The sequence below is a fragment of the Sphaerodactylus townsendi genome, linkage group LG01 (genome assembly GCF_021028975.2).
Source record: "Sphaerodactylus townsendi isolate TG3544 linkage group LG01, MPM_Stown_v2.3, whole genome shotgun sequence".
Classification (NCBI taxonomy): Eukaryota; Metazoa; Chordata; class Lepidosauria; order Squamata; family Sphaerodactylidae; genus Sphaerodactylus; species Sphaerodactylus townsendi.
In genome coordinates, this window is record NC_059425.1 from 178,036,312 (window position 1) to 178,049,727 (window position 13,416).

At 49.1% G+C, this 13,416-nt stretch overlaps 1 protein-coding gene across 2 annotated transcripts in view; it reads left to right on the forward strand.

Annotated features, from left to right (window-relative positions):
- The first annotated feature begins 529 nt into the window (after positions 1–529).
- COL6A2 (collagen type VI alpha 2 chain) overlaps positions 530–13,416 on the forward strand; it is a 79,888-nt gene continuing 67,001 nt past the window's right edge. For both annotated transcript variants that reach the window (XR_007244839.1, XM_048500772.1), the window contains exons 1-2: positions 530–741; positions 12,629–12,753. Coding sequence is in view for 1 of the 2 variants with exons in the window: in XM_048500772.1 (XP_048356729.1) it covers positions 12,642–12,753 (112 nt within the window). In the remaining variant the exon portion in view is untranslated. The remainder of the gene's footprint in view (positions 742–12,628; positions 12,754–13,416) is intronic.

Here is a 13,416-nt window from a genome sequence, read left to right on the forward strand (position 1 = left end):
TAGGTTGCCAGCCCAGCAGCCCGAAAGGATCCCAGATTTTTCCCTGCAGGCTTCCAGCTGTTTACAAACTGAATTCTGCAAAAAGCAAAAAAAAAGACAGAACCGCAGCAGGAAATCCCAGGCTGGCCCAACGCTGAGGAGTGAAGCTTCCTGTCTGCACAGTTGCACAAGCAGATTCTTATTCTTTTCACAAAGTTGGGGGGGTGGGGGGGTGGGGGGGGGAGAAAACTTTTTGTGCATCTTTCGGTTTAAAAAAAAAACTTAGGCGAAACTCACAAACGCTACTCTCCACTTCGTACGCTGCGGTCCCGAAGCAGAGGCCCCTCTTGCCGCGGTTCCAGCCCGGCTGCTTCCCAAGACCCCCCCCCCCCCCCCGATCTGGTAGAGAGGGGACTGGGTGGATCCCGCGCCCCACCCTGCAGCATTGGTGGACCCACAGCGACCCCTCGTGGCCGCGCGGCGCGCCGACGGCTCGGAGTTTCGCCTCCGGTTTCTTGAAGGAGGAGAATTATAAAGTAGCCAGTTTCTGGTTTGGGAAGAGGAGCAGAGGCTTGCAACGGGAGAGACCTCTGCCGCACCCTTTGGGACTCCCTCGCCTCGTCCAAAAATTAATAAAGGGAAGCATGGCCTTTTCTCTCTGAAGATGCTGAGCCCCTCTTGACATCCAGGGGACAAAGAGGACCCTTCTGCGGCGCACGTTTTCCCCCCCTGCAAAGTTTTGATGGTCTTCTTGTTTCGCAGGTAAATAGTTCACTTACTTGCTTGCTTTATTTTCAGCCTGCCTTCCTGACTTGAAGATCCGCAGCTATGAAACAACGCGATTTAAGAGCGTGATAAACATGAAAGGGAGCAAATGAATGGGGCTAGAAGGATAAAAATGGGAAATAACGCATACAAGTATCCAGTGTGACATGTCAAACAGTGCAGAGAAGGGAATGAGTTGGAACAGGGGGAGCTAGCCGCCGTGACCGATTCGGCTCATCTTCTATGTTCCTAGTGTGGCAAGATTTTTCAGAGCGCAGGCGAACCTGAGAAACAAGCCAGGTTTTTGAGACACCGTCTGTCAGTTGGGACTCTTGGGTGTTTGAAAGCTGCCGCAAAGATTGACTGGGCTGCTTTAGCCTGTTGTTGGTTTGCACCGAAGAAGTTGTCGCGGGAAGAGTTCGCCTTTTTTCTGGTTTTGCTAGGATCCGACAAAACTAGGCTCCAGAAAAAGAGGCGGTGAACAGCGAGGCCAGTTCCAAGTAGCCCCTTATGGGGACCCTCTTGCTCTGGTTGCCCTTTGGGATTATGTGAGGAGAAAAATCCTTAAACTTGCTTTGAAGTTTTATGGCCTAGAAGGAAAAGGAGATCGAGTGTCTAACGTATTGGACTAGGACTGAGGAGATCTGGGCCCCTTCCGCACACGCAAAATAATGCGTTTTCAAACCACTTTCACAACTGTTTGCAAGTGGATTTTGCTATTCCGCACAGCTTCAAAGAGCACTGAAAGCAGTTTGAAAGTGCATTATTCTGCATGTGCGGAATGAGCCCTGGGTTCAGGTCTCCATACTGCCAAGAGTCCATAAGGCTAGTCATGCTCTCTCAATCTTACCTACCTTACAGGTCTGTTGTGAGGATACAGTGGGGGAGGGAAGAACCAAATATAACCCGTGGGCTTCTACGAAGAAGGGTGGGGGATTAAAAAATCAACAGAGAACATATTTTTCACCTACTGCCTTCCCCTATGCTTTCACAAGTGGTTTTCATTTCCAAATAATTTATACGCCAGAAGATCTGTTCCACAATTGCAAATAGATGTCGTTCATGAAAACGTGGTCAGATGGAACTTCTACAAGTTAGCTGGATGTCGGTTCCTCTTGAGGGAGCAGTTTCAATGATCTTTTAGTAAAGTATTGTGATTTCCAAAGATGGGCCCAATGTCAGTTTCAATACCACGGTATCACTAATATGCGTATTTTATTCTTGAGTTTTGCATCATGATGATTGCAATCAGATGATTGCAATATTTTTTCCCAATTGTGTATGACACATCTGTCTTGGATGAAATGCAGTCTTTTTGCTAGTGGAAACTGATTCTTCCTTGTTCTCCGAGGAGACTTCAGACCTCTGTTTCTATTTCTACCTGGTTGTGGCAGGCTCGGTAGTCAATGTGACTGTACAAAATTGGGGGATGATGGAGAAAAAGGACTTGCCCCAAGGAGTCAGTCTTGTCTCTGGGAATCTCAGCTGTGTAGCTGACACTCTGGCAGGCTGCATGAATCTGGATTGAGACGAAGAGGCTCCGGCAGAGATGGCTGTTCTGAGAAGTCTCTGGTTTCTCTCTCTTCCCCCCCCCCCCCTTTCCTCAGTGGTGTAGTTATGAGACATATCAGCAGAACAAATTTCCAGCAGAGTCGTCAAGCTCTGGAAAACTGTGCCTGCATCCCAGGGTGATCTTGAAGCTGCAGGAGAAGTTGTTTTCAAGTTTTCCTCAAATTCAATTTGATATTCGATCGGGAAACATTTGCACAGACAAATGGAAAGAGGGGGATGAAGGAAGCCTTACATCTGAAGCCCAGATAGGCCCTGAATTTGCACTCATGCCCAGTTCTTGGTATGAAAAATCTGTCCAAGGGTCTCCTTTTAAGGTGTCCATTTTTATTCTAAACTGTACTGAGGAAATGCCTGAGGCCTGCAATCGTATATGTTTGCTCCATAGGCTGCGTAGGGAGGTTTAATAGTCACACTTTGTTTTATCTGAAATCTGGACAGGCTCACTGTTAAGACTAAGAAACTGAAATGGGACACATACCAGTGGAAAGTGTATACAGAGGCCAGAATTAATGCCATTTTAGGGAAATGGTTGTAATAATATTCCAGGAGCTGAAGAAAAAGAAAATGGGCCCTACCCACACAGGCCTAGGGTAGAAGGTCGCAGTTGCCAACAGGATGTGAGCGTAGGTTAGGTACCAGATGTTAAGATAGAGTTGGAAGAAACAACAAAGGCCAGCAAGTCCAACCCCTGCCATGCAAGAATACACAATCAAAGCACTCCTGACAGATGGCCATCCAGTCTCTCTTTTAAAAAAAAACCTCTGAAGGAGACTCCATCACCCTCTGAGGTAGTGTATTCCACTGCTGAACAGCCCTTACCATCAGGAAGTTGTTTCTGATGTTTAGGTGGAATCTCTTTTCTGTACCTTGAACCCATTACTCCTGGTCCTAGTCTCTGGAGCAGCAGAAAACAAGCAGTGGCGTAGTGGTTAAGAGCAGGTGCATTCTGATCTGGAGGAACTGGGTTTGATTCCCCGCTCTGCCGCCTGAGCTGTGGAGGCTTATCTGGGGAATTCAGATTAGCCTGTACACTCCCACACACGCCAGCTGGGTGACCTTGGGCTAGTCACAGCTTCTCGGAGCTCTCTCAGCCCCACCCACCTCACGGGGTGTTTGTTGTGAGGGGGGAAGGGCAAGGAGATTGTAAGCCCCTTTGAGTCTCCTGCAGGAGAGAAAGGGGGGGATATAAATCCAAACTCTTCTTCTAACTCTTCTTGCTCCCTCACCAACATGACATCCCTTCAAATATCTAAACATGGCTATCATGTCACCCCTTTATCATTTTCTTCTCCAGACTGGACATACCTGGCTCCCTAGACCACTCCTCATTAGGCACGGAATCCAGACTTTTCACTATTTTGATTGCCCTTCTCTGGACCTGTTCCACTTTGTCAATATCCTTCTTGGATTGTGATGATGGGAAATCAGGAGCTGCTGATGGGCTGCCCCCAGTAATGTGATATCTGCGCCTCAGGAGTAACATGTTGCACCTGAGTTCCTCTGATGGACCACGATTCCAGGCATTAGCCAGAACGGAGTCACCGGAGGCTCAATGGTAGAACACGTGACGGGTTACATGTCAGAGGTTCAATATCTGGCATGTTCTCAGGCACGGGGGGAGGGGGGTCACTTGAGCTGCTAGTGGTCTGACCCTGCATTTGAAAACTTCTGATGCGCACCCCAAGAACAGTGAAGTGTTGGTAAAGAACAATTGCGGCGAGCCTAGATGTGTGACACTTGCAGGGGAGGAGCCAGGAACAAGAAGGCATCATCATGAAATCCTTGAGGCTAAAATATCTGGGCTTTTGCACACATGTGATCTCCTTACATTTTAATAGCTCAGTGAGCATTAGCGAGAGCTCAGTGAGAGCCAGAGTAGTGCAGTGGTTAAGAGCAGGTGGGCTCTAATCTAGAGAACCAGGTTTGATTCCCTAACGTTCCAAATGAGTGGCAGAGTCTGATCTGGTGAACCAGATTTGTTTCCCCTCTCCTCCACATGAAGCCTGCTGGGTGACCTTGGGCCAGTCACAGTTCTCACAAACTGTCTCTTGTAGGGAGAGGAAAGGAATAAGTTTGTAAGTTGCTTTGAGACTCATGGTTGAGAAAAGCTGGATATAAATACAAACTCTCTTTCCTTCTTCTTCTTCTTCTTCTTCTTCTTCTTCTTCTTCTTCTTCTTCTTCTTCTTCTTCTTCTTCTTCTTCTTCCTCCTCCACATTGAGCACACATCCCCTTCAGGTCTGATTCTCAGTTAAGCACACATTTTCCCCTCATCAGCAGTCACTCCACACTCAGATCAGAGAATCTCCACTGTTTCCAAAATCTGTTTAAGTGTGACTTTTTCTCTCCCTTTGCAGGGAAAATGAAGGAGATCCATATACATTAGGCTTTCTTTGGGTTTTCTTCCTCCTCCTTGTCTTTCTCCACCCACACCACAATGGGGTACATGACGGATTCTCCTTGTAGGCAGCTCTGGCTTGGGATAAGAAATCCCTGGAGATTTGGAAATGGGGCTTACAGGGAATGGAGCTTGTGGGGGGAGGGTATTCAGGAGGGATTTGATCTCATACTCTCCAATTGGCCATGCTGACAGAGGCTGATGGGAATTGTAGTTCCTGAACATCTGGAGAGCCACAGGTTCCCTACCCCTGCTCTAGGGGAACTGATCACTGTAGCCTGGGGATCAGTTGGAATTCTGGGAGATTTCTAGGCTCCTCCTCTTGAGAATTGAGTTCCCAACAGGGTACATCTCACAAGCACATGCCTGCCTGATAGTTCTGGTGATGGAGCTGGACCTCACCTGTGCGCCTGTGTGGTGTAGCAGTTAGGAGCAGGTGGATTCTAATCTGGAGAACCAGGTTTGATTCCCCACTCCTCCACTTGAGTACTGACTCCAATCTGGTGAACTGTATTTGTTTACTATGCAGCAGTGGCGTAGTGGTTAAGAGCAGGTGCAGTCTAATCTGGAGAACCAGGTTTGATTCCTCGCTCTGCCACTTGAGCCGTGGAGGCTTATCTGGGGAACTAGATTAACCTGTGCTCTCCAACACACGCTAGCTGGGTCACCTTGGGCTAGTCACAGCTTTTCGGAACTCTCTCAACTCCAGCCACCTCACAGGGTGTTTGTTGTGGGGGAGGGGGAAGGGAAAGGAGATTGTAAGCCCCTTTGAGTCTCCTTCCAGGTGAGAAAGGGGGGGTATAAATCCAAACTCTTCTTCTTCTCTACTCACTCCGACACATGGATGAAGTCTGCTGGATGACCTTATACTAGTCATAGTTCTCTCAGAACTCTCAGCCCCACCTACCTCCCAATGTTCCGTTATGGGGTGGAGAGGGGAAGGAATTTGTAAGCGGCTTTGAAACTCCTTATAGGAGAGAAAGGCCAAACTTTTCTTCTTCTATGGAATTTGTAGTTTGGCTTTCCTGAAGTTGCTTCTGATGTCCAGTGGTGCCCGTGGGCCAGTAAAGTGTGGGGAGGAGCCATCCTTTTCAGACCCTGGTTTTAAAACTGGGTCCATTATTTGGTGACTCAGGGCGATTGTGCACACGAGTAAAATAGGTTCGACTCAGTTCCCTGAGAAGGGTACTAACTAACTGTTGTTCCCCACTGCAACCAGCTTGATCCCAGCTCGGAGGGTGCAATCATCCTGTGCCTCTTCGCCGCTCCATTCCGATTGGCTACTGTTCTACGGCCATGTTCCGTCTATCCCCACACGCGTTATAAAAAAAATTGCCAGAGGAATGGAGGGATGAAGGTGGGGCTTTTTGATTGGCCGCTTATGTTGGTACTTGGAAATTGTGCGCCGTTTGTGCTACCAACCATCACTTCGAATGCAAAAAAGAAGAGGGGGGGGGAAATTAGGCGCAATTTTCACCGTGGCAGTTCTCCAGTTGTACACGTGCCCGAAACACTCAGCTGTGATTGGCTGAATGGGGGACTCCTGGCACCAGAGATTCCGCACTTTACTGGAATCGAGTGGAGTTCGAGCGTGGTTCCCTGAAAAAGTAGTAGTTCCCAACTGGAGTCGGAAATTTGACCGTTACACGGGGCGAAGCTGATACAAAACCATGTCGATCCCAGTGGTTGTGCGGAGCACTTAGGTCGAACGCAGCTCGAACTTAAGTCGATAACACAAGTGCGGAATCGACCTCAGTCTGCAGAACCTCATCCTGAGGTAAAAGACACAACTCCCACTGTGGACTTTGGTAATATTTGTTGGGGTGCCTTTGGCCACTGGTGAAGCAGTTGCTGAGTGATTGGAATGGCAGTTATGAAGAATTCGTTAAACTGGGACAGTCATACTGCTCAGTCACAACCCACCCTTGCAGTAGAGTTGCCAGCTACGAATGAGGAAATAACTGGATATTTGGGGGGTGCAGCCTGAGAAGAGTGGGGTTTGGGAAGGGGAGGGACTTCAGCAGTACAGTGCCATAAAGTCCACCCTATGAAGCAATAATTTTTTCTAGGGGAGCTGATCTCTGTTGCCCGGAGATCAGTGGTAATAACAGGAGATCTCCAGCCCCCACCTGGAAGTTGGAAACTCTGTCCTCCACAAGAATGGAAACATCTTTCCTTTTTCACTCAAACTCGTGGGAAAGTGAAAGTTTTCATGACAAAGCAGGGATCAGGGAAAGCAACCAGTTCCCTGGTTCTACCGGTATCTCCCCAAAGGGTAAAAGGCATAGGAAAGATGAGAAGGGTCCATGTTAGTTTGCCTGCAACAGGAAGCCTTTATGTGTCTATTGTAAGGTGACCAGACGTCCCACTTTTGGCGGGACAGTCCCGCCTTAAACCAATTTGTCCCGCGTCCCGCGGGTTTGTTGAACTGTCCCGATTTTTGGAAGGCTGCCGCACTGCCTTCTGGGGCGCTCCCCTTTTCCTGCCCTGTCACAGGGCGGGAAACAGGGGAACGCCCCAGAAGGCAGTGCAGCAGCCTCCCGCGCTGCCGCACTGCCTTCTGAGGCACTCCCGGTTCCCGCCCTGTCACAGAGTGGGAAACAGGGGAGCGCCCCAGAAGGCAGTGCGGCACCCTCCCGCATTGCCACACTGCCTTCTGGGGTGCTCCCGTTTCCTGCCGTGTCACATGGCGGGAAACCGTGTAGCGCCCCAAAAGGCAGTGCACTCCTGCGGCCACCTGGCTGGCTGCCCGCACAAGTCCCGGTTTGCAAAGGTGACAATCTGGTCACCTTAGTCTATTGTGAGGCCATTTTTGTTCTGCCCACTGCTATACAGAGGCCAGCATACTTACGATAACTCCAGGTGCAATGAACATCAAACGTGGTGGGTGACTAGAGGGGCCAGAACTCCACCTGGCAATAAGGAGGTTTTTGAGGGGGAGGTAGGTTTGCCAGTGTTGTGCTGGCACACAGTGCCACTTCCTGCAAAACTGGAAATGATGTCATGACGTTGGGAAGCTCTGGGATTTGCCAAAAATGGTAGCAGGTTCGGCGCATCCCAAAACATCACCCCCAATTTGATGACTCCACTTCTGGGGGGGGGCTGTTACATGCAATCATGATGCCTGCCCACCCTCCCAGATATCTTGATGATAATGAAGGACAAATTGCTGGAAGGTGCGCTACCATAGCAGGTATGGTCTCCTTATGGGAGACCTTGAGCCGGTCACATACACTCAACCTAACCTTCACAAGAAGGATAAAATGGGAGGGAGTCTGTTGGAGCATACTCATAGATCCTGTGATGGGTCAAGTGGGCCTGGGCTTATCCCAGAGTCCTTGATCCCATTTTTTCTTCACAAGACCCAGCGTGGTGTAGTGATTAAGACCAGATCCGCTCTAATCTGGAGAACTGAGTTTGATTCCCTGCTGTGCCACTTGAGCTGTGGAGGCTTATCTGGTGAACCAGATTAGCTTGTGCACTCCCACACATGCCAGCTGGGCGACCTTGGGCTAGTCACAGTTCTTTGGAGCTTTCTCAGCCCCACCCACCTCGCAGGGTGTTTGTTGTGGGGGGGGGGAAGAGATTGTAAGGGCCTTTGAGTCTCCTTACAGGAGAGAAAAGGGGGATATAAATCCAAACTCTTGTTCTTTTTCTCTTCCTAGGAGTCAAATTAGGTGAGAGTCAGAGGTGGGATCCAGCAGGTTCTCACAGGTCCCCGAGAGTAGGTTACTAATTATTTGTGTGTGCTGAGAGGGGGTTACTAGTTGGTGATTTTGCCACATGATTTTGCCTTAGTTCCGCCCCTCCTCTCAGCAGTAGTGCGCAGAACTTGAAGCAGTCTAGCAGGAGGTGCACCGACGTGCGTGGAAGCCTTCGCCTGCGTGCATTCGTTTCCCGCCCAAGGACGGGCGCAGTGGCTGCGTCCTTGCCACAGCCCCGCCCAGGAATGCCCCGCCCCCGGAATGCCCGGCCACACCCCTGGAATGCCCCACCCAGCCCCATTGGCGCTAAGCCACAATTTGAATCCCATTACCATGGGAACCTGTTACTAAAATTTTTGGATCCCACCGCTGGTGAGAGTGCATAGCCCAGTTCCTGCTGGTCCAGGAAGCATGTTTCTGACCTGCACTATTTCAGACTGTCCACATGAATGAATGTTCCCCCTATACCAAAATTCCCTTCACACAGAAAACTAGGTATTAGCGACAGATAGGGCTATTTTTCCACGGGCCTGCTTGTTTTTTGCGTGGCAGGAATTCAGTCAGGTGAGAACTCCCGCGGCAGTCTGAAATTTAAGGACAGCCTGTTCCCTCCTATGAGAACCAGGCTGATGAGCTGCTAAAAACCAGTCCCTGTGTGGAATAAAGATAGGGTTGCCAACCAGGAGATCTCCCAGAATTACTACACACATCTCCAGAATGCAAAGATCAGTTTCTCTGGAGAAAATGGCTGCTTTGAAGGATGGATTCTCTAGCACAGTATATCACTGACATTTCTGTCCTCCACAGGCTCCATCTCCAAATCTCCACAAGTTTCCCAACATGGACAATCCTAAATTAAGGCCTTTCAAAGAACTTTGGCCCCTTCCGCACACGCAAAATCATGCGTTTTCAAACCACTTTCACAACTGTTTGCAAGTGGATTTTGCTATTCCGCACAGCTTCAAAGAGCACTAAAAGCAGTTTGAAAGTGCATTATTCTGCATGTGTGGGAATGAGCCTTTGTTTTTTAAACTGGAATGATGGTAGAACTCAAATTCATACTTTCCATTGGGAGATTTAAGAGTCAGGGGGTGCTCAGTAAAAAAAACGGTCTTGTGGGCTCAAGTCAGTGTCTTTACATCTTGCAGAGAACTGCAAATCAAAGGTGGATAAAGCAAAACTGAAAAATAAGACATGTTTTAACAAAGAGGACTCTTCTGCCACACAAGGTAAATCTGTTTTTTTGCGTGAGGTCTTCCCGTTCAAAAGCTCCCTCTAGGACCTTCTATTGAGCCAGCTCGTAATCCTGACAGAAAATATATTTCACATTCTCCTCACCTGAACCGTTCCCAGCCCTTAGAAGTTGCCAGAGAGAGCTGTTTGGAGTTTAGAGACGTTGAGGAGGCATCTGTCCACACAGACTTTGCTATAGTATTCATGACTCTTCCCGTTTTGTGCTTGCTGAATGAAGATGGTTTGGGTTAATCTGTAAATAATTAGAAGAAATCGACATGTGATGTTTAGGAAGATTCGCCAAGCAGACCCTTAATAAGCAACAGTAAAACCGAATGTCCACCCTACTCAGACAACTTTGAGTTTATTCAACGGTGCTTGGGATCAGGCTGGTAGCTACAGGGGTATTTGAGAGAATAGCTCCTTGGTGGTGAACCTTTGGCACTCCAGATGTTATGGACTACAATTCCCATCAGCCCCTGCCAACATGGCCAATTAGCTGTGCTGGCAGGGGCTGATGGGAATTGTAGTTCATAACATCTGGAGTGCCAAAGGTTCACCACCACTGGCAATAGCTCCTTGCCCCCACCCCATGAAGTTTCAGCTTTTCCGTGGAAATTTTATGGCTTTCACCTAGGAATGCCAACCTCCGGGTGGGGTGTGGAGATCTCCTGCCATTCTGACCACAGACATCCGTTTCTCTGGAGAAAATGGCTGCTTTGGAAGGTGGACTTTGTAGCATTATACCCAGCTGAGATTCCTCCCTTCTGCAAACCCTTCCCTCCCCAGATTTGTACCTCCAAATCTCCAGGAATTTTCCAATCCAGAGTTGGCAACCTTACCCTCACCTTTTTGCTTATGGAAACGTAAAGAGTTATAGTGAGCATCACCTCACGAGAGAAGCTGCCAAGTGTTTCTGGAGGTGGATTCTGTTGTGAACTGGTAAACTTCCCCACTGATTACAGTCTTTCTTTCTTTCTTTCTTTCTTTCTTTCTTTCTTTCTTTCTTTCTCTTCCTGCTTGCCTCCCTACCTTTCCCTCTGATGTCTACCCAATAGCAGTGTAAGGTCACTGCTATTTTGGATTACCCATCTATTTCCATTGTGGAATTTACCTCAGGAGGGGAAGCACAGGAAGGGGGGACAGAAGGAGGGGGGGGAAAGGAGTCTCACTTAGCCTAGGGTCAGTCATCATTCATGGCAAGTCACCTTCCTGCAGCTGAAAGAATCCAAAAAAACCCCACCTTTTACTACTGTCTTTGCGTCCCCCAAAACCTGGGACCTAAAGGACTGAAGCTTAAACAGCAGAGATTCTTGCTATACAAAAGTAATGACTGCATTGCACAGAGCCAAACGATGAGTAGCACATAAGATCCAGGCAAGCCTATCATGTCTGACTTTTTAAAAAGATGGGGGGGAGGGATCTAAATACATTTGAGCAAGCTTAAGCCCTGCTTTCAGTGTTGAGATTGCAAGCAACTGTATCTCCCCTATTATCTGTAAATCAGAGCCCTTCTCAGATTCCCTATTTAAAAAGGAATCCAAGATCCACATCAGTATTACTGCGGTTCCTTAAGGTTGCCAATTTCCAGGTGGGGTCTTGAGATTTCCCAGAATTACAAGGGATCTCTAGGCTGTGCACACAAGTTTCCCTAAGGAAAATGAAGGATTTGGAGGGCAGACGCTATAGCTCAGTGATGGCAAACCTTTTAGCGACCGAATGCCAGGGGCGGAGCGAGGGGAAACTACCTGGGGCACATATGCGCCCTGTGCCCCTGCCACACCCTATCCACCCCCGCCATGCCCTGGAACTCCCCCAGAACACCCCGCCATGCCCCCGGAACGCCCTCGCCAAGCCACCACAGGGGCACGCACCAGGTGCATCACACACACCCCACCCCCTTGGTGCTACGCCACTACTGAGTGCCCAAACTGGGGTGACGGCACGCATGCCCACAGAGGGGGCTCTGAGTCCCCCCTCTGGTACACGTGCCATAGGTTCGCCACCACTTCTATAGCTGAATGGAATTTTTTGGTGGGCTCAGGGTACAGTCTCATGAAGGTAATCTACTTGAGTCTTATCTTCTTAGAAAAAGTTGCTATCTGAGGGTCAAATGATATAGGGCACTCCTCCTTCATCTTGGCTAATTACCTGGAAATAAAGTAAAAGCCCAGGAAAATATTCCCTTTGTAGATCCTACATAGATTAGGGTTAGTGTGGGTTAGTGTGGGGAAGGGGGCCCAGCATCTGGTCGTGGCCCACGCATACACCGTGGTGGAGGGGAGGGGTGTATGCATGGACCACGTGGGCAGGGTGAGTCCTCCAGCAGTGGGGGAGGGGGCCCATCATCTGGTCATGGCCCACCCACCCTGGGGGAAGGAAGGAGAGGGAGGGAGGACATCACATCAGGGAACCCTAACAATAGATCTTCACGTTGTGTCCAGAAGACCAATTAGGAGGAGGAGGAGTTTGGATTTATATCCCCCCTTTCTCTCCTGTAGGAGACTCAAAGGGGCTTACAATCTCCTTGCCCTACCCCCCTCACAACAAACACCCTGTGAGGTAGGTGGGGCTGAGAGAGCTCTGAGAAGCTGTGACTAGCCCAAGGTCACCCAGCTGGCATGTGTTGGGAGTGCACAGGCTAATCTGAATTCCCCAGATAAGCCTCCACAGCTCAAGTGGCAGAGCAGGGAATCAAACCTGGTTCCTCCAGATTAGTTACACGAGCTCTTAACCTCCTACGTCACTGCCAGTTCATCTTTAGCTTCATCCAGGTGCTCACCATCTTAGTCAACCTGCCTCTCACATACAGTTTGACTTCTAGGGTGTTGTGGGTTTTCCGGGTCGTTTGGCTGTGTTCCAGTAGCGTTTTCTCCTGACATTCCGCCTGCATCTGTGGCTGGCATCTTCAGAGGATCATATTTAATATTTATGATATTAAAAGTTTGACTTCTGTTTTGTACTCTTTTCCTGACAGGATTCAACAGTAGATGTCCAAGATGTTCCCGGGTGCCTTTTTAATCGTTCTGCTCTACACGGCTGTGGTTCCCTTCCTTGCTCAAAATGACGTTGATGTGGTTCGCGCCTCACCTTCCTGTGAAGGTAAAAGCACTTAAAACCCACCCTGTCTTATCCTTCTGACATACACATTGGCATGACTTTGTGAAGCACATGCAAGAGTGAGCCACGTTCTAGCTAATCAGCTTCATTTCCCTCAGCGAACCTGTTTCTTCTACCTCTCCGATACTGTTCAGAAGAAATTTGTAGGATCCAAAATTTGGGATATTACATAAATAAATACTTAAGGATCTGGGGAAGACCTTAACTTCGAGAAGGGGAGATTTCAAGGAAACCATTACTTGCAATGATATGGATGCAGTGGTGGGATCCAAAAATTTTAGTAACAGGTTCCCATGGTGGTGGGATTCAAACTGTGGCGTAGCGCCAATGGGGCTGGGCGGGGCACGACGGGGGCGTGGCCAGGCATTCTGGGGGCGGGGCATTCCTGGGCGGGGCTGTGGCAAGGATGCAGCTGCTGCGCCGGTCCTTGGGTGGGAAACGAATGCACACAGGCACAGGCTGCCACGCACGCCGGTGCACCTCCTGCTAGACTGCTTCAAGTTCTGCGCGCTACTGCTGAGAGGAGGGGCGTAACTAAGGCAAAAATCATGTGGCAAAATCACCAATTAGGAACCCCCTCTTGGCAACCACAAATAAGTAGTAACCTACTCTCGGGAACCTGTGAGAACCTGCTGGATCCCACCT